Consider the following 17,572-nt stretch of genomic DNA (forward strand, 5'->3'; position numbering starts at 1 on the left):
TGGATTTGCTTCCTGTGGGCTGCCCAAGAGAGCCTCTGTGGTGAAGGAAGCTTCTGAGGATGGGCCATTAAAGATGGCCAAGGACACCTTTCTGTGCTGTCCCCACTCTGCACTCCATCTCCCATCCCACACTGCCTCCACAGGGAGGGAGGGAGGGAGGGTTGTGCGTCTGTGTCCCTGCCACACTGTGAACTCAGCCCTATCTTCCTTGTCTTCCTCACAGCCTCTGGCTCAGAGGAGGACCTGGACAAATGGATGATATGTAGGCAACCACTCTAATGTTCCTCATTGACTGTTCTCTAGAGCTGCTTAGTAGAGACCGGGAGTGTGTGGGAGGAAAGCACTGGTAAACTTCGACCCTGAGACAGAAGACCTCAGCAGCCTTCACCATGGGATGCAGCACTTTCTTTATTGCCCATCCAGGGAACAGCCAAGCCAGCTCCATCTGCATTCTGGCTGCAGTGTGTACATTAGGGGACTCAGGGGCCACAGTGTGGGACCGTGCACGCTGGCAAGGCACTGGCGGATGCTGGCAGGCTAGTGGACATGGATAGATGAGAATGACAACTCACAGATGTCCTAGCTTCTGCTGGCCCGGCTGCCAGCCACTGGCCATCACCCTTTTGCCCAGCATGTGTGCATTGTCACCCAAAACATCTTGAAGCTTGCCATTAGTGAGGCATTCAACAAAGAAGTAAGCTAAGTGAGTAGGAAACAGTGTTTCCTGGAATATACCACACTCTGCCTGAAATAGGAAACCTATGTTTGCCGGGAAGCAGCAGCAGCAGGAAAGAAGTTATACCAAAAACTACTTGTCCACCACAGACATTATAATCCTTTCCTCAAAGAAACAGTCATGTTCTGTTGGGTATTATGGACAGGTCTCTGGAAATTTATCTAATAAAGACCAACAAACTTCCCCAGCAGTGCCTCTGAGTACCGTGTGAATTCTGGTGTCTTGTGGAAGTCAGGGTGCCTTCTTTGCATCCAAAGCTTTGAGGGAGCTGGGAAGCTTTGGTTCCATTTTAGGAGGGCTGTGTGATGGTGACAAAGATGTTCTGGTCATTTCTGCCCTGTTCTCAGTTCTGTGAAGTGAGGTGGATGTAATGGGCTGTGGGATGGGGTGCTCCATATGTGTGTGTAGGCTTTACTTTCCAACTTAGTTGTTTGCATCTCTCTTGTACTGACGAGCCATACCTCTCAGCCTTCATTTGGTCCCAGGCCTGAGCCTTTGCCTTCATCATCAGCTTTTCTGTCCTGCTCTAGCAGGATTAACTCTGTTCTTGCCGCGGATGTCACCATCTCTCTGGAGTCCAACCCAGTGCCCACAGGCCCGACCAGTTCACCCTCTTCCTTCTCTTCGGGGGAGAAACTTTCTCGGGCATCAAAAAAGGTGATTGTTTCTTCTTGAAGTTTTTGTTCTTCCAGCTCTGCCTCATCTTCGGTGTTTTTGCTTTTCTTGGTAGGAGATGAGGAGAATCCTAATTTGGGAAATCGGAACCAGCCTGCCTTCTCCTGTTTTTTAGGCAGTTCTGCCTCTGGTCGTGCCTCAGGCTGTGTTTGAATGGGAGCAGATCTCTGGACATCATTTTTGGAATCAACACCTGTCTCATCAACAGAAGAGGAAAACCCAATGTTTGGAAGCCAAAACCAGAGCAGACCAGATTTTTTACTTTCTGATTTGTCTTTTGGAGCCCTGCCTTCATCTGCCAGTGGTGTGGTTGCCTCTTGGCTATCATCAGGGGGAAACTCAAGAATTTCTGCTGGCTCCTCATCTGAACAGCTGTCTGCAAGCTGGTGGCCAGAAGGAACTTCAAATGTGAGTGTTTGCTGTCCCAGTACATTGATGCTGGAAGAGATCATCTCAAATGGTTCTCCAGTGTCAGGCTGGAGATCTCCAGAAACGGAGTCTACTCCTGGGGTGGCTTGTATGGGAGCCTCTTCTGCACCCTCCTGAGTCCTAGAGTGTTGAGTCATTGTTGTGTACACTCTAGCCTGCGTGTGGGGCTCTGGGATTTTCACTTTTAATAAGGAAAATCCATACGAAGGTGTTTGAATCTCAGATGTGGGGATCTCTGATTCCCGCACAATCTGAGTGGAAAAAGTCCTGGGTGCTGAGAGATCTACAAACTCTGGTGTCACTATGCTGTGTATAGTGACCTCTTGACTTTCAACCTGAGCACCCTGAATATGCACTCTGACCTTTGAAATTGGGGGAGCTTCCAAAGGCAGGTTAAGGTCCACAGGCTGCTCCCTGGGGACCCCAGCACCTGCCTTCAGGATGCTGGCTCCCCAGAGCCCCGGACTTTCCTTACAAAGGGCTGTATCAATATTGGCCTCTGGACACTGCACTTCCCTCACAGTGGGGATGAACACATCATCCTCTGAGCTGGGGGCAGGGAAGGAGAACCTGGGTACCATTAATTTGGGGAATTTGACAGTTAGGACAGAATCTTCCCACAGTTGATCCACATTAACCACAGAAATCTGGGACGGCATATCAGTACTTGAAGCTTTCAATTTAAGTGGACCTTCAGGCTGGGAAGACCATTTCTCTGTTTTATCCTCCATGCTGGCAAGGTCATGTCCTGGCTTGGAAAGAGGAGTCTCATCGATTTCTCCTGGAAGAACCTGGGTTTCTGGAAGCCTCATCCCAGGTATCTGAAAAGGGAGAGGTCCTTTGGATGGATGGATCCTGACCTCAGAAGTGGAAAGCTCATCCCCAGTCATCCCAGCAGTGGAGAGGTGCAGCTTCAAGCCTGTGCTGTCAAGATCACAGCTTAGAATATCTGTGAATGATTTGCTCTCAGAAGCTGTCACTTCTGCATCTGCCTCTGGGAGCTGTAGGGACATACTTGCCTCCACGTTTGACCCAGAAACAAGGAACTGTTTGACTTTAGCTGCTGCTTCACCCCCTGTTGCTGCCGGTGCCTGTGTCTGAGCCACTTCCGGCTTTCCCGCCCCGCCTCTGTCCCTGGAAGAGCGCCTAAGGCTGGGCATGCGGAACTTGGGCATTTTAAACCAGCTTTCCTGCGAGTCCCTGGTCGTGGCTTCCTCCTCTGGGCTTTCCACTGTGGGGACTTCAGCATCTGGTTTTCTACAGGATGGCTGGAGGGGGTCTTCAGGTGTGGGGGCTATCCCCTCCCCACAAGGCTGGCTTGCTGGGACATCCCCGAGCCCACATCCTCTGCTGTCACCTTCGGTAGACGGATCATGTTTAGGAAGAGGCAGGTCAGCTTCAGGCTGGCTCACCTCCACCTTGGCCTTGGAGGATCTGAGATCAGGTTTGGCAAAGCCCAAACTGGGAATGTGGACCTGTGGCCGGTGGAGGTTCACACCCTCACCTCCTGTGGCACTTGCTGTTGCACCAAGTCCTCCCCTACCACCGTCACTGCTGGCCTTTTCTGTGTCTTGAAAGCTACCCCCTGCTGTGGCACTAGAAAGAGAAGGATCCATGTCTCTCTGTGGCAGGCTGACCCCACTCTTAGAAGCCTTCATTTTGGGACGTGCAAGTTTTGGCATGGCAAAGCCAGGCTTTGTGCTCTTTCCCTTCTCTCCATCCCTCTCAGGAGGCAGATCCATGTGGATGGCAGACTGCGGTGCCACTTCATCCTTGTCTAAAACCAGGCTGAGTTTTGAGTCCTCCATGCTGCATTCTGGGTCCATCTTTGGCCCTGCTTCCTTCTTCGGGGACCACCTAAATGATGGAAGCTTAATCTTAGGCATTTTCAAGGGACTCCCTTTCCCTTCGTGGTCAGCATCTTCAGAAGGGGCTTCTCCAGGGGCCACTACTGATGTCTGCAAGGAGGCCACAAGCTCTTCCGGGCCCTGGGACACAGAGGTGCCTGGGGATGGCAGCTGGGTGCTTGGCAAGGGGCACTGCACTCCTTCTCCAGGGCCAAGAGGAGACATGACTGGGGCACCCACTGCTGCATGTAGGTCTCCCTCAGGAACTGCCATTTGGGGGACTGAAAACACAAACTTTGGTTTATAGAATTTAGGAAAAGACACCTGACCAAGAGAAACAGGAATCATGGAATTCAGTGGGCCAGAGTGACTCTCAGTTTGAGATGTTGGAACTCCCTCTGGAGGCTGCAGGTCAGCGGAGCACTCTGTCTTGCGAAGAGGAATATCAGCCTGAGACCCAGAAGGAATTTCCAGAGCAAGCTCAGGGGCCAAGGCAGCTCTGGGAACAGTCACCTTGTATTTTGTAAGTGTAACATCCTCACAGGGAGAGAGAATAGAAGATTCAAAGTGAGGACCAGTGAGATCAAGCCGGGATGATGGAAACCCAGCCAAACCAACCTTAGGCATCTGCATGGATGGCTCTGAACCAGCTGAAACCTGTTGTAATTCAAAACTTGAGGATTCTGAAGATGATAAGGGAATCGTGGAAACACCTATGCTAGACTTTGCACCTGAGACTAAACTATCTTTAGGAGTTTTGGTAGAAGAAAATGAAACTTTGGGCATTTTCAAATGCAGTTTCTTATACTTCGAATCCACTCCAACTTCTCCAACAGCAAGCCCCAAGTTACCATCGCGAGATGCATCATGAAGATCACCTTCACAAACAACAGATTCCACAATGGGAAATGCGGAAGTCTTCTCATGGAATGTAACATGTCCTTCGATTTCAGAGGAAGACATGGAAACTTTCTTTGACGACCATTCAAAACCAGAGGTGCTCAGTTTTGGCCCTTGAAACTTACTGTCTTTCGCAGCTACATCCTCGTGGGCCAGGGACAGGTCCCCCTCAAGCTGCGCGCCGTCCACCATGGATCCAGGGGCCTGGACATCCATCTCCACGCTGGGCAGAGACACCTCCACGTCGGGGGCCGTCACCTCTGCCTTTGGGCCTTTCAGGTGCAGCTTGGGGCCCTTGACGTCCACCTGGGGGCCCTTGAGGTCCACTTTGGGCATCTTTAAACTGGGCATCTGCACCTTGGGCAGGTGCCCTTTGAGGCCAGTTCCTTTGGGCATGTGGCCCTCCGGGAGCTTCACATCCACCTGGCCAGCTTGGACCTTCAGGTCAGCCAAAGGGGGCTGAATGCTGAGGTCACTGGTCTTGAGATCCTCCTGCATGGAGGGGAGGCTCACATCGGCCTCCACCTTCGGCACAGACACATCCACCGAGGCCTCAATGGACTTGCCTGCGGCGGACACCCCAAAGGACCGCATCTTGAACTTGGGCATTTTGAACTTGCTGTCTTTGGCAGTCACGTCCTTGTCGGCCAGGGACACATCCCCCTCCAGCCGCGCACCACCCAGCTCAGCTCCTGGGGCCTGCATGTCTACCTCCACGCTGGGCAGAGACACCTCCACATCAGAGGCTGTGACTTCTGCCTTGGGGCCTTTCAGGTCCAGCTTGGGGCCCTTGACGTCCACCTGGGGGCCCTTGAGGTCCACTTTGGGCATCTTCAAACTGGGCATCTGCACCTTGGGCAGATGTCCTTTGAGGCCGGCTCCCTCGAGCACGTGGCCTTCCGGGAGCTTCACATCCACCTGGCCAGCCTGGACCTTCAGGTCGGCAGAAGGGGGCTGAATGCTGAGGTCAGCGGTCTTCAGGTCCCCCTGCATGGAGGGGAGGCTCACGTCGGCCTCCACCTTGGGTGCAGACACATCCACCGAGGCCTCGGTGGACTTCCCTGGGGCCGATACCCCGAACGACGGCATCTTGAATTTGGGCATTTTGAACTTGCTATCTTTGGCAGTCACGTCCTTGTCAGCCAGGGACAGGTCTCCCTCCAGCCCTGCACCATCCAGCTTGGCCTTCGGGACCTGGACATCCACCTCCATGCTGGGCAGAGACACCTCGATATTGGGGGCTGTCACTTCCGCCTTGGGGCCTTTCAGGTCCAGCTTGGGGCCCTTAACATCTATCTGGGGACCCTTGAGGTCCACTTTGGGCATCTTGAAACTGGGCATCTGCACCTTGGGCAGGTGCCCTTTGAGGCCGGCTCCCTCGGGCAATTGGCCCTCTGGGAGCTTCACGTCCACCTGGCCAGCCTGAACCTCCAGGTCGGCGGAAGGGGTCTGAATGCTGAGGTGAGTGGTCTTCAGGTCCCCTTGCATGGAGGGGAGGCTCACATCGGCCTCCACCTTGGGTGCAGACATATCCACCGAGGCCTCGATGGACTTGCCTGGGGCCGACACCCCGAACGATGGCATCTTGAACTTGGGCATTTTGAACTTGCTGTCTTTGGCAGTCACATCCTTGTCGGCCAGGGACAGGTCCCCCTCCAGCCGCGCACCATCCAGCTTGGCTTTCGGGGCCCTGACATCCACCTCCACGCTGGGCAGAGACACCTCCACATCGGGGGCTGTCACTTCCACCTTGGGGTCTTCTAGGTCCAGCTTGGGGCCCTTGATGTCTATTTGGGGGCCCTTGAGGTCCACTTTGGACACCTTGAAACTGGGCATCTGCAGCTTGGGCAGGTGCCCTTTGAGGCCGGCTCCCTCGTGCACGGGGCCCTCCAGGAGTTTCACGTCCACCTGGCCAGCCTGGAGCTCCAGGTCAGCGGAAGGGGGCTGAATGCTGAGGTCAGTGGTCTTCAGGTCCCCCTGCATGGAGGGGAGGCTCACGTCGGCCTCCACCTTGGGTGCAGACAGGTCCACGGAGGCCTCGATGGACTTCCCTGGGGCCGACACCCCAAATGACGGCATCTTGAACTTGGGCATTTTGAACTTGCTGTCCTTGGCCGTCACGTCCTTGTCGGCCAGGGACAGGTCACCCTCCAGCCGCGCGCCATCCAGCTTCGCTCCCGGGGCCTGGATGTCCACCTCCACGCTGGGCAGAGACATATCCACGTCGTGGGCTGTGACCTCTACCTTGGGACCTTTCAGGTCCAGCTTGGGGCCCCTGACGTCCACCTGGGGGCCCTTGAGGTCCACTTTGGGCATCTTGAAACTGGGCATCTCCACCTTGGGCAGGTGCCCTTTGAGGCCGGCTCCCTCGGGCATGTGGCCTTCTGGAAGCTTCAAGTCCACCTGGCCAGCCTGGACCTCCAGGTCAGCAGAAGGGGGCTGAATGCTGAGGTCAGTGGTCTTGAGGTCCCCCTGCATGGAAAGGAGACTCACGTCGGCCTCCACCTTCGGCACAGACACATCCACCGAGGCCTCAATGGACTTGCCTGGGGCCGACACCCCGAATGATGGCATCTTGAACTTGGGCATTTTGAACTTGCTATCTTTGGCAGTCACGTCCTTGTCGGCCAGGGACAGGTCACCCTCCAGCCGCGCACTGTCCAGCATGGCTCCCGGGGCCTCGACGTCCACCTCCACGCTGGGCAGAGACACCTCCACGTCGGGGGCCGTCACCTCCGCCTTGGGGCCTTTCAGGTCCAGCTTGGGGCCCTTGACATCTATCTGGGGGCCCTTGAGATCCACTTTGGGCATCTTGAAACTGGGCATCTGCACCTTGGGCAGGTGCCCTTTGAGACCAGTTCCTTTGGGCATGTGGCCCTCCTGGAGCTTCACGTCCACCTGGCCAGCTTGGACCTTCAGGTCGACGGAAGGGGGCTGAATGCTGAGGTCAGTGGTCTTCAGGTCCCCCTGCATGAAGGGGAGACTCACGTCGGCCTCCACCTTAGGTGCAGACACATCCACCGAGGCCTCGATGGACTTCCCTGGGGCCGATACCCTGAACGACGGCATCTTGAATTTGGGCATTTTGAACTTGCTGTCTTTGGCAGTCACGTCCTTGTCAGCCAGGGACAGGTCTCCCTCCAGCCCTGCACCATCCAGCTTGGCCTTCGGGACCTGGACATCCACCTCCATGCTGGGCAGAGACACCTCGATATCGGGGGCTGTCACTTCCGCCTTGGGGCCTTTCAGGTCCAGCTTGGGGCCCTTAACATCTATCTGGGGACCCTTGAGGTCCACTTTGGACATCTTGAAACTGGGCATCTGCACCTTGGGCAGGTGCCCTTTAAGCCCGGCTCCCTCGGGCAAGTGGCCCTCTGGGAGCTTCACGTCCACCTGGCCAGCCTGAACCTCCAGGTCGGCAGAAGGGGGCTGAATGCTGAGGTCAGTGGTCTTCAGGTCCCCCTGCATGGAGGGGAGGCTCACATCGGCCTCCACCTTGGGTACAGACATGTCCACCGAGGCCTCGATGGACTTGCCTGGGGCCGACACCCCGAATGATGGCATCTTGACCTTGGGCATTTTGAACTTGCTGTCTTTGGCAGTCACATCCTTGTCGGCCAGGGACAGGTCCCCCTCCAGCCGCGCACCATCCAGCTTGGCTTTTGGGGCCTTGACGTCCACCTCCATGCTGGGCAGAGACACCTCCACATCGGGGGCTGTCACTTCCACCTTGGGGTCTTCTAGGTCCAGCTTGGGGCCCTTGATGTCTATTTGGGGGCCCTTGAGGTCCACTTTGGACACCTTGAAACTGGGCATCTGCAGCTTGGGCAGGTGCCCTTTGAGGCCGGCTCCCTCGTGCACGGGGCCCTCCGGGAGTTTCACGTCCACCTGGCCAGCCTGGAGCTCCAGGTCAGCGGAAGGGGGCTGAATGCTGAGGTCAGTGGTCTTCAGGTCCCCCTGCATGGAGGGGAGGCTCACGTCAGCCTCCACCTTGGGTGCAGACAGGTCCACGGAGGCCTCGATGGACTTCCCTGGGGCCGACACCCCAAATGACGGCATCTTGAACTTGGGCATTTTGAACTTGCTGTCCTTGGCCGTCACGTCCTTGTCGGCCAGGGACAGGTCACCCTCCAGCTGCGCGCCATCCAGCTTCGCTCCCGGGGCCTGGATGTCCACCTCCACGCTGGGCAGAGACATATCCACGTCGTGGGCTGTGACCTCTACCTTGGGATCTTTCAGGTCCAGCTTGGGGCCCCTGACGTCCACCTGGGGGCTCTTGAGGTCCACTTTGGGCATCTTGAAACTGGGCATCTCCACCTTGGGCAGGTGCCCTTTGAGGCCGGCTCCCTCGGGCATGTGGCCTTCTGGAAGCTTCAAGTCCACCTGGCCAGCCTGGACCTCCAGGTCAGCGGAAGGGGGCTGAATGCTGAGGTCAGTGGTCTTCAGGTCCTCCTGCATGGAAAGGAGACTCACGTCGGCCTCCACCTTCGGCGCAGACACATCCACCGAGGCCTCGATGGACTTGCCTGGGGCCGACACCCCAAATGATGGCATCTTGAACTTGGGCATTTTGAACTTGCTGTCTTTGGCAGTCACGTCCTTGTCGGCCAGGGACAGGTCACCCTCCAGCCGCGCACTGTCCAGCATGGCTCCCGGGGCCTCGACGTCCACCTCCACGCTGGGCAGAGACACCTCCACGTCGGGGGCCGTCACCTCCGCCTTGGGGCCTTTCAGGTCCAGCTTGGGGCCCTTGACATCTATCTGGGGGCCCTTGAGATCCACTTTGGGCATCTTGAAACTGGGCATCTGCACCTTGGGCAGGTGCCCTTTGAGACCAGTTCCTTTGGGCATGTGGCCCTCCTGGAGCTTCACGTCCACCTGGCCAGCTTGGACCTTCAGGTCGACGGAAGGGGGCTGAATGCTGAGGTCAGTGGTCTTCAGGTCCCCCTGCATGGAGGGGAGACTCACGTCGGCCTCCACCTTAGGTGCAGACACATCCACCGAGGCCTCGATGGACTTCCCTGGGGCCGATACCCTGAACGACGGCATCTTGAATTTGGGCATTTTGAACTTGCTGTCTTTGGCAGTCACGTCCTTGTCAGCCAGGGACAGGTCTCCCTCCAGCCCTGCACCATCCACCTTGGCCTTCGGGACCTGGACATCCACCTCCATGCTGGGCAGAGACACCTCGATATCGGGGGCTGTCACTTCCGCCTTGGGGCCTTTCAGGTCCAGCTTGGGGCCCTTAACATCTATCTGGGGACCCTTGAGGTCCACTTTAGACATCTTGAAACTGGGCATCTGCACCTTGGGCAGGTGCCCTTTAAGGCCAGCTCCCTCGGGCAAGTGGCCCTCTGGGAGCTTCACGTCCACCTGGCCAGCCTGAACCTCCAGGTCGGCAGAAGGGGGCTGAATGCTGAGGTGAGTGGTCTTCAGGTCCCCCTGCATGGAGGGGAGGCTCACATCGGCCTCCACCTTGGGTGCAGACATGTCCACCGAGGCCTCGATGGACTTGCCTGGGGCCGACACCCCGAACGATGGCATCTTGACCTTGGGCATTTTGAACTTGCTGTCTTTGGCAGTCACATCCTTGTCGGCCAGGGACAGGTCCCCCTCCAGCCGCGCACCATCCAGCTTGGCTTTTGGGGCCTCAACGTCCACCTCCATGCTGGGCAGAGACACCTCCACATCGGGGGCTGTCACTTCCACCTTGGGGTCTTCTAGGTCCAGCTTGGGGCCCTTGATGTCTATTTGGGGGCCCTTGAGGTCCACTTTGGGCACCTTGAAACTGGGCATCTGCAGCTTGGGCAGGTGCCCTTTGAGGCCGGCTCCCTCGTGCACGGGGCCCTCCGGGAGTTTCACGTCCACCTGGCCAGCCTGGAGCTCCAGGTCAGCGGAAGGGGGCTGAATGCTGAGGTCAGTGGTCTTCAGGTCCCCCTGCATGGAGGGGAGGCTCACGTCGGCCTCCACCTTGGGTGCAGACAGGTCCACGGAGGCCTCGATGGACTTCCCTGGGGCCGACACCCCAAATGACGGCATCTTGAACTTGGGCATTTTGAACTTGCTGTCCTTGGCCGTCACGTCCTTGTCGGCCAGGGACAGATCCCCCTCCAGCTGCATGCCATCCAGCTTCGCTCCCGGGGCCTGGATGTCCACCTCCACGCTGGGCAGAGACACGTCCACGTCGTGGGCCGTGACCTCTACCTTGGGACCTTTCAGGTCCAGCTTGGGGCCCCTGACGTCCACCTGGGGGCTCTTGAGGTCCACTTTGGGCATCTTGAAACTGGGCATCTCCACCTTGGGCAGGTGCCCTTTGAGGCCGGCTCCCTCGGGCATGTGGCCTTCTGGAAGCTTCAAGTCCACCTGGCCAGCCTGGACCTCCAGGTCAGCGGAAGGGGGCTGAATGCTGAGGTCAGTGGTCTTGAGGTCCCCCTGCATGGAAAGGAGACTCACGTCGGCCTCCACCTTCGGGACAGACACATCCACTGAGGCCTCGATGGACTTGCCTGGGGCCGACACCCCGAATGATGGCATCTTGAACTTGGGCATTTTGAACTTGCTGTCTTTGGCAGTCACATCCTTGTCGGCCACGGACAGGTCACCCTCCAGCCGCGCACTGTCCAGCTTGGCTCCCGGGGCCTCGACGTCCACCTCCATGCTGGGCAGAGACACCTCCACGTCGGGGGCCGTCACCTCCGCCTTGGGACCTTTCAGGTCCAGCTTGGGGCCCTTGATGTCTATCTGGGGGCCCTTGAGATCCACTTTGGGCATCTTGAAACTGGGCATCTGCACCTTGGGCAGGTGCCCTTTGAGACCAGTTCCTTTAGGCATGTGGCCCTCCGGGAGCTTCACGTCCACCTGGCCAGCCTGGACCTTCAGGTCGACGGAAGGGGGCTGAATGCTGAGGTCAGTGGTCTTCAGGTCCCCCTGCATGGAGGGGAGACTCACATCGGCCTCCACCTTGGGTGCAGACACGTCCACCGAGGCCTCGATGGACTTGCCTGGGGCGGACACCCCAAAGGACGGCATCTTGAACTTGGGCATTTTGAACTTGCTGTCTTTGGCAGTCACGTCCTTGTCAGCCAGGGACAGGTCCCCCTCCAGCCGCGCACCACCCAGCTCAGCTCCTGGGGCCTGCATGTCTACCTCCACGCTGGGCAGAGACACCTCCATATCAGAGGCTGTGACTTCGACCTTAGGGCCTTTCAGGTCCAGCTTGGGGCCCTTAACATCTATCTGGGGACCCTTGAGGTCCACTTTGGGCATCTTGAAACTTGGCATCTGCACCTTGGGCAGGTGCCCCTTAAGGCTGGCTCCCTCGGGCAAGTGGCCTTCCGGGAGCTTCACGTCCACCTGGCCAGCCTGAACCTCCAGGTCGGCGGAAGGGGGCTGAATGCTGAGGTGAGTGGTCTTCAGGTCCCCCTGCATGGAGGGGAGACTCACGTCGGCCTCCACCTTGGGTGCAGACACATCCACCGAGGCCTCGATGGACTTCCCTGGTGCAGACACCCCAAATGACGGCATCTTGAACTTGGGCATTTTGAACTTGCTGTCTTTGGCAGTCACGTCCTTGTCAGCCAGGGACAGGTCTCCCTGCAGCTCTGCACCATCCAGCTTGGCCTTCGGGGCCTGGACATCCACCTCCATGCTGGGCAGAGACACCTCAACATTGGGGGCTGTCACTTCCGCCTTGGGGCCTTTCAGGTCCAGCTTGGGGCCCTTAACATCTATATGGGGGCCCTTGAGGTCCACTTTGGGCATCTTGAAACTGGGCATCTGCACCTTGGGCAGGTGTCCTTTGAGTCCTGCTCCCTCGGGCACGGGGCCCTCTGGGAGTTTCAGGACCACTTGGCCAGCCTGGACCTCCAGGTCAGCGGAATGGGGCTGAACCCTTAGGTCAGTGGCCTTGAGTTCTCCCTGCATGGACGGGAGGCTCACGTCGGCCTCCACCTTCGGTGCAGACACATCCTCTGAGGCCTCAATGGACTTGCCTGGGGAAGACACCCCGAAGGACGGCATCTTGAACTTGGGCATTTTGAACTTGCTGTCTTTGGCCGTCACGTCCTTGTCGGCCAGGGACAGGTCCCCGTCCAGCCGCACGCCATCCAGCTTCGCTGCTGGGGCCTGGATGTCCGCCTCCATGCTGGGTAGAGACACATCCACGTCGTGGGCCGTGACCTCTGCCTTGGGACCCTTCAGATCCACCTGGGGGCCCTTGAGGTCCACTTTGGGCATCTTGAAACCGGGCATCTCCACCTTTGGCAGGCGTCCTTTGAGGCCAGCTCCCTCGGACACGGGGCCCTCCGAGAGCTTCACGGTCACCTGGCCAGCCTGAACCTCCAGGTCAGCGGAAGGGGGCTGAATGCTGAGGTCAGTGGTCTTGAGGTCCCCCTGCATGGAGGGGAGGCTCACGTCGGCCTCCACCTTTGGCCCAGACACATCCACCGAGGTCTCGATGGACTTGCCTGGGACCGACACCCCGAACGATGGCATCTTGAACTTGGGCATTTTGAACTTGCTGTCTTTGGCAGTCACGTCCTTGTCGGCCACGGACAGGTCACCCTCCAGCCGCGCACTGTCCAGCTTGGCTCCCGGGGCCTCGACGTCCACCTCCACGCTGGGCAGAGACACCTCCATGTCGGGGGCCGTCACCTCCGCCTTGGGGCCTTTCAGGTCCAGCTTGGGGCCCTTGACGTCCATCTGGGGGCCCTTGAGATCCACTTTGGGCATCTTGAAACTGGGCACCTGCACCTTGGGCAGGTGCCCTTTGAGGCCAGTTCCTTTGGGCATGTGGCCCTCTGGGAGCTTCACATCCACCTGGCCAGCTTGGACCTTCAGGTCGGCGGAAGGGGGCTGAATGCTGAGGTCAGTGGTCTTGCGTTCCTCCTGCATGGAGGGGAGGCTCACATCGGCCTCCACCTTCGGCACAGACACATCCACCAAGGCCTCGATGGACTTGCCTGGGGCGGACACCCCGAAGGACGGCATCTTGAACTTGGGCATTTTGAACTTGCTGTCTTTGGCAGTCACGTCCTTGTTGGCCAGGGACAGGTCCTCCTCCAGCCACGTACCACCCAGCTCAGCTCCTGGGGCCTGCATGTCTACCTCCACGCTGGGCAGAGACACCTCCACATCAGAGGCTGTGACTTCCGCCTTGGGGCCTTTCAGGTCCAGCTTGGGGCCCTTGACGTCCAGCTGGGGGCCCCTGAGGTCCACTTTGGGCATCTTCAAACTGGGCACCTGCACCTTGGGCAGGTGTCCTTTGAGGCCGGCTCCCTCGGGCACATGGCCCTCCGGGAGCTTCACATCCACCTGGCCAGCCTGGACCTTCAGGTCGGCAGAAGGGGGCTGAATGCTGAGGTCAGCGGTCTTCAGGTCCCCCTGCATGGAGGGGAGACTCACGTCGGCCTCCACCTTGGGTGCAGACACATCCACTGGGGCCTCGATGGACTTCCCTGGGGCCGATACCCCGAACGACGGCATCTTGAATTTGGGCATTTTGAACTTGCTGTCTCTGGCAGTCACGTCCTTGTCAGCCAGGGACAGGTCTCCCTCCAGCCCTGCACCATCCAGCTTGGCCTTCGGGGCCTGGACATCCACCTCCATGCTGGGCAGAGAGACCTCGATATCGGGGGCTGTCACTTCCGCCTTGGGGCCTTTCAGGTCCAGCTTGGGGCCCTTAACATCTATCTGGGGACCCTTGAGGTCCACTTTGGGCATCTTGAAACTGGGCATCTGCACCTTGGGCAGGTGCCCTTTAAGGCCGGCTCCCTCGGGCAAGTGGCCCTCCGGGAGCTTCACCTCCACCTGGCCAGCCCGAACCTCCAGGTCGGCGGAAGGGGTCTGAATGCTGAGGTGAGTGGTCTTCAGGTCCCCCTGCATGGAGGGGAGGCTCACGTCGCCCTCCACCTTGGGTGCAGACACGTCCACCGAGGCCTCGATGGACTTGTCTGGGGCAGACACCCCGAAGGACGGCATCTTGAACTTGGGCATTTTGAACTTGCTGTCTTTGGCAGTCACGTCCTTGTCGACCAGGGACACATCCCCCTCCAGCTGCGCACTATCCAGCTTGGCCTTCGGGGCCTGGACGTCCACCTCCACGCTGGGCAGAGACACCTCAACATCGGGGACTCTCACTTCCACCTTGGAGTCTTTTAGGTCCAGCTTGGGGCCCTTGTCGTCCACCTTGGGGACCTTGAGGTCCACTTTGGGCATCTTCAAACTGGGCATCTCCACCTTGGGCAGGTGCCCTTTGAGGCCGGCTCCCTCGGGCATGTGGCCCTCTGGGAGTTTCACATCCACCTGGCCAGCCTGGACCTTCAGTTCGGCAGAAGGGGGCTGAATGCTGAGGTCAGCGGTCTTCAGGTCCCCCTGCATGGAGGGGAGGCTCATGTCGGCCTCCACCTTGGGTGCAGACACATCCACCGAGGCCTCGATGGACTTCCCTGGGGCCGATACCCCGAACGACGGCATCTTGAATTTGGGCATTTTGAACTTGCTGTCTTTGGCAGTCACGTCCTTGTCAGCCAGGGACAGATCTCCCTCCAGCCCTGCACCATCCAGCTTGGCCTTAGGGGCTTGGACATCCACCTCCATGCTGGGCAGAGACACCTCGATATCGGGGGCTGTCACTTCCGCCTTGGGGCCTTTCAGGTCCAGCTTGGGGCCCTTAACATCTATCTGGGGGCCCTTGAGGTCCACTTTGGGCATCTTGAAACTGGGCACCTGCACCTTGGGCAGGTGCCCTTTGAGGCCGGCTCTGTCGGGCACGGGGCCCTCTGGGAGCTTCACGTCCACCTGGCCAGCCTGAACCTCCAGGTCAGCGGAAGGGGGCTGAATGCTGAGGTGAGTGGCCTTGAGGTCCCCCTGCATGGAGGGGAGGCTCATGTCGGCCTCCACCTTCAGAGCAGACACATCCACCGAGGCCTCGATGGACTTGCCTGAGGTCGACAGCCCGAACGATGGCATCTTGAACTTGGGCATTTTGAACTTGCTGTCTTTGGCAGTCACATCCTTGTCGGCCAGGGACAGGTCACCCTCCAGCCGCGCACTGTCCAGCTTGGCTTTCGGGGCCTCGACGTCCACCTCCACGCTGGGCAGAGACACCTCCACGTTGGGGGCCGTCACCTCTGCCTTGGGGCCTTTCAGGTCCAGCTTGGGGCCCTTGTCGTCCACCTTGGGGCCCTTGAGGTCCACTTTGGGCATCTTGAAACTGGGCATCTCCACCTTGGGCATGTGCCCTTTGAGGCTGGCTCCATCGGGCACAGGGCCCTCCGGGAGCTTCACATCCACCTCGCCAGCCTGGACTTTCAGGTCGGCAGAAGGGGGCTGAATGCTGAGGTCAGTGGTCTTGCGTTCCTCCTGCATGGAGGGGAGGCTCACGTCGGCCTCCACCTTGGGTGCAGACACATCCACCGAGGCCTCGATGGACTTCCCTGGGGCCGATACCCCGAACGACGGCATCTTGAATTTGGGCATTTTGAACCTGCTGTCTTTGGCGGCCACGTCCTTTTCTTTCAGAATTTCTTCCTTTTTTAAGCGTTTTTCGTCGTGTGTTAGTTGTATTTTTGTTGTGTTTGTCATTGAGTCACTGTCTTCTTTGTCTTTTAATCCTTCCTCTGTTCTCTGTTCTCTTCTGTCGGCTGTTTCTATGGCCTGTCCTGCCCTTCGCTGCTGTGTGTCTTGTGTGGCTTTTTCTCTGCCTGTCTTTGTGTGCTTGCTTGGCGACCATCCTAAGGAGGGTATCTTGAACTTGGGCATTCTCATCTGTCCTTCTGTGTCTTCCCCGTCCTTGTCCTGTTCCTCAGTGATCCTTGTCCTCTGTAGTCCTTCCTCTCCATCTCCTTCACCCTCCTGTGCTTCTGCATGTGTGGTTGGTTCACTACCCGGCACCCACCCTGCTCCTTCCACCTCCTCACCCTTCAGGCCAGTAGCCGCTTTTGAGGACGCATCCTGTCTCTTCCCTCGCTGTGGGGTACTAAGGCGCCTTTCTCTTTCTGGCTCTTTTTCTGTGGAAAATGCAAATTTTGGTGTCTTTAAATCGTGTATTCGCACCCTAATTTCTGGTGGGCTGATCTGTGTGCCTCCTTCGGTTCTGTCTCTCAAGGACAGTCTGGCGATCCCGATTTCCAGGCTCTGCAGTCCTTCGCCTTCACCCTCCCGGCTGATTCCAGGAGCTGGCTGGGCCCTGGGCTTCCTCTGGGCCAGTGCTGTCTCCTGTGCCTGCCCCTCCAGGGTCTTTCCGTGGAGCCTGGCTGCCCTGAGTCCCCCTTCCTGAGGGGTTCCCTCGCAAAGTCTAGGGTCACCGAGCTCTGTGGGCAACTGCATGCTCTGAGCAGGCATCACTTCTCGATCCTGTTCTGCTCTGTCCTCTCTCCTGCTGCCTCTGGCAGCCCCAGTGTCCTCGAGGCCATCACCCCAGGGCCCCAACTCTTCCAGGACCCCAGCACGGCCCACCCCACTCTGGGACCCCCTGCCTGGCTGTCCTGTCGATGAAGGGCCCTGTCCCGAGCCTGTCCTGAATCTCAGGTTGAGGAACTTCCGCCTCCTCTGGCTGCCCGGCCCTGCCTTCTGCTCTTGGCGCTCCACCGTGAGCTGGGCCTCTGTGTCTGTGCTTGTAGGGGACACGTCATGTGTATCCCTGGGCTCGTAGGCCTCTGACGAGCTGTGTGACCTCTGGGGTCCTGGCCCCCGCTTGCTCTTTATGGATTGAAATTTTGGCCAAGAGAGCCTCTCCCTCTGGGTCTGCCTGCCTCTACCCACCCTGGGTTGGGGGATGAGTCTCTCTTGGTCCCCATCTCCTTCCAGAGTTTTCGTGGGGGTCTCTCTGCACCCATCAGCAACATCTGTGTCCTGAAACATAGGGAGAGGGAATCTGTTAGTGCCAGTCCAAGAAGCCTGAGGCCCTGGCCCAGGGACAGATGGGGTGGGAGTGCTATCCCCTCCCAGGCTCAGCCAGCAGGATAGTGAAGCCAGCTGGGGCCCT

General features: G+C 58.3%; 1 protein-coding gene across 3 annotated transcripts in view; it reads right to left on the minus strand.

The window, feature by feature from the left end:
- Positions 1–390: 390 nt before the first annotated feature.
- The window catches only part of AHNAK2 (AHNAK nucleoprotein 2), a 40,597-nt gene continuing 23,415 nt past the window's right edge, over positions 391–17,572 (minus strand). For all 3 annotated transcript variants that reach the window (XM_024231543.3, XM_024231542.3, XM_024231544.3), the window contains one exon: positions 391–17,439. In XM_024231543.3, coding sequence (XP_024087311.3) covers positions 1,201–17,439 — 16,239 coding nt within the window. In that variant the 3' untranslated portion in view covers positions 391–1,200. The remainder of the gene's footprint in view (positions 17,440–17,572) is intronic.

This window comes from Pongo abelii, chromosome 15 (assembly GCF_028885655.2).
Source record: "Pongo abelii isolate AG06213 chromosome 15, NHGRI_mPonAbe1-v2.0_pri, whole genome shotgun sequence".
NCBI classification, from domain to species: domain Eukaryota; kingdom Metazoa; phylum Chordata; class Mammalia; order Primates; family Hominidae; genus Pongo; species Pongo abelii.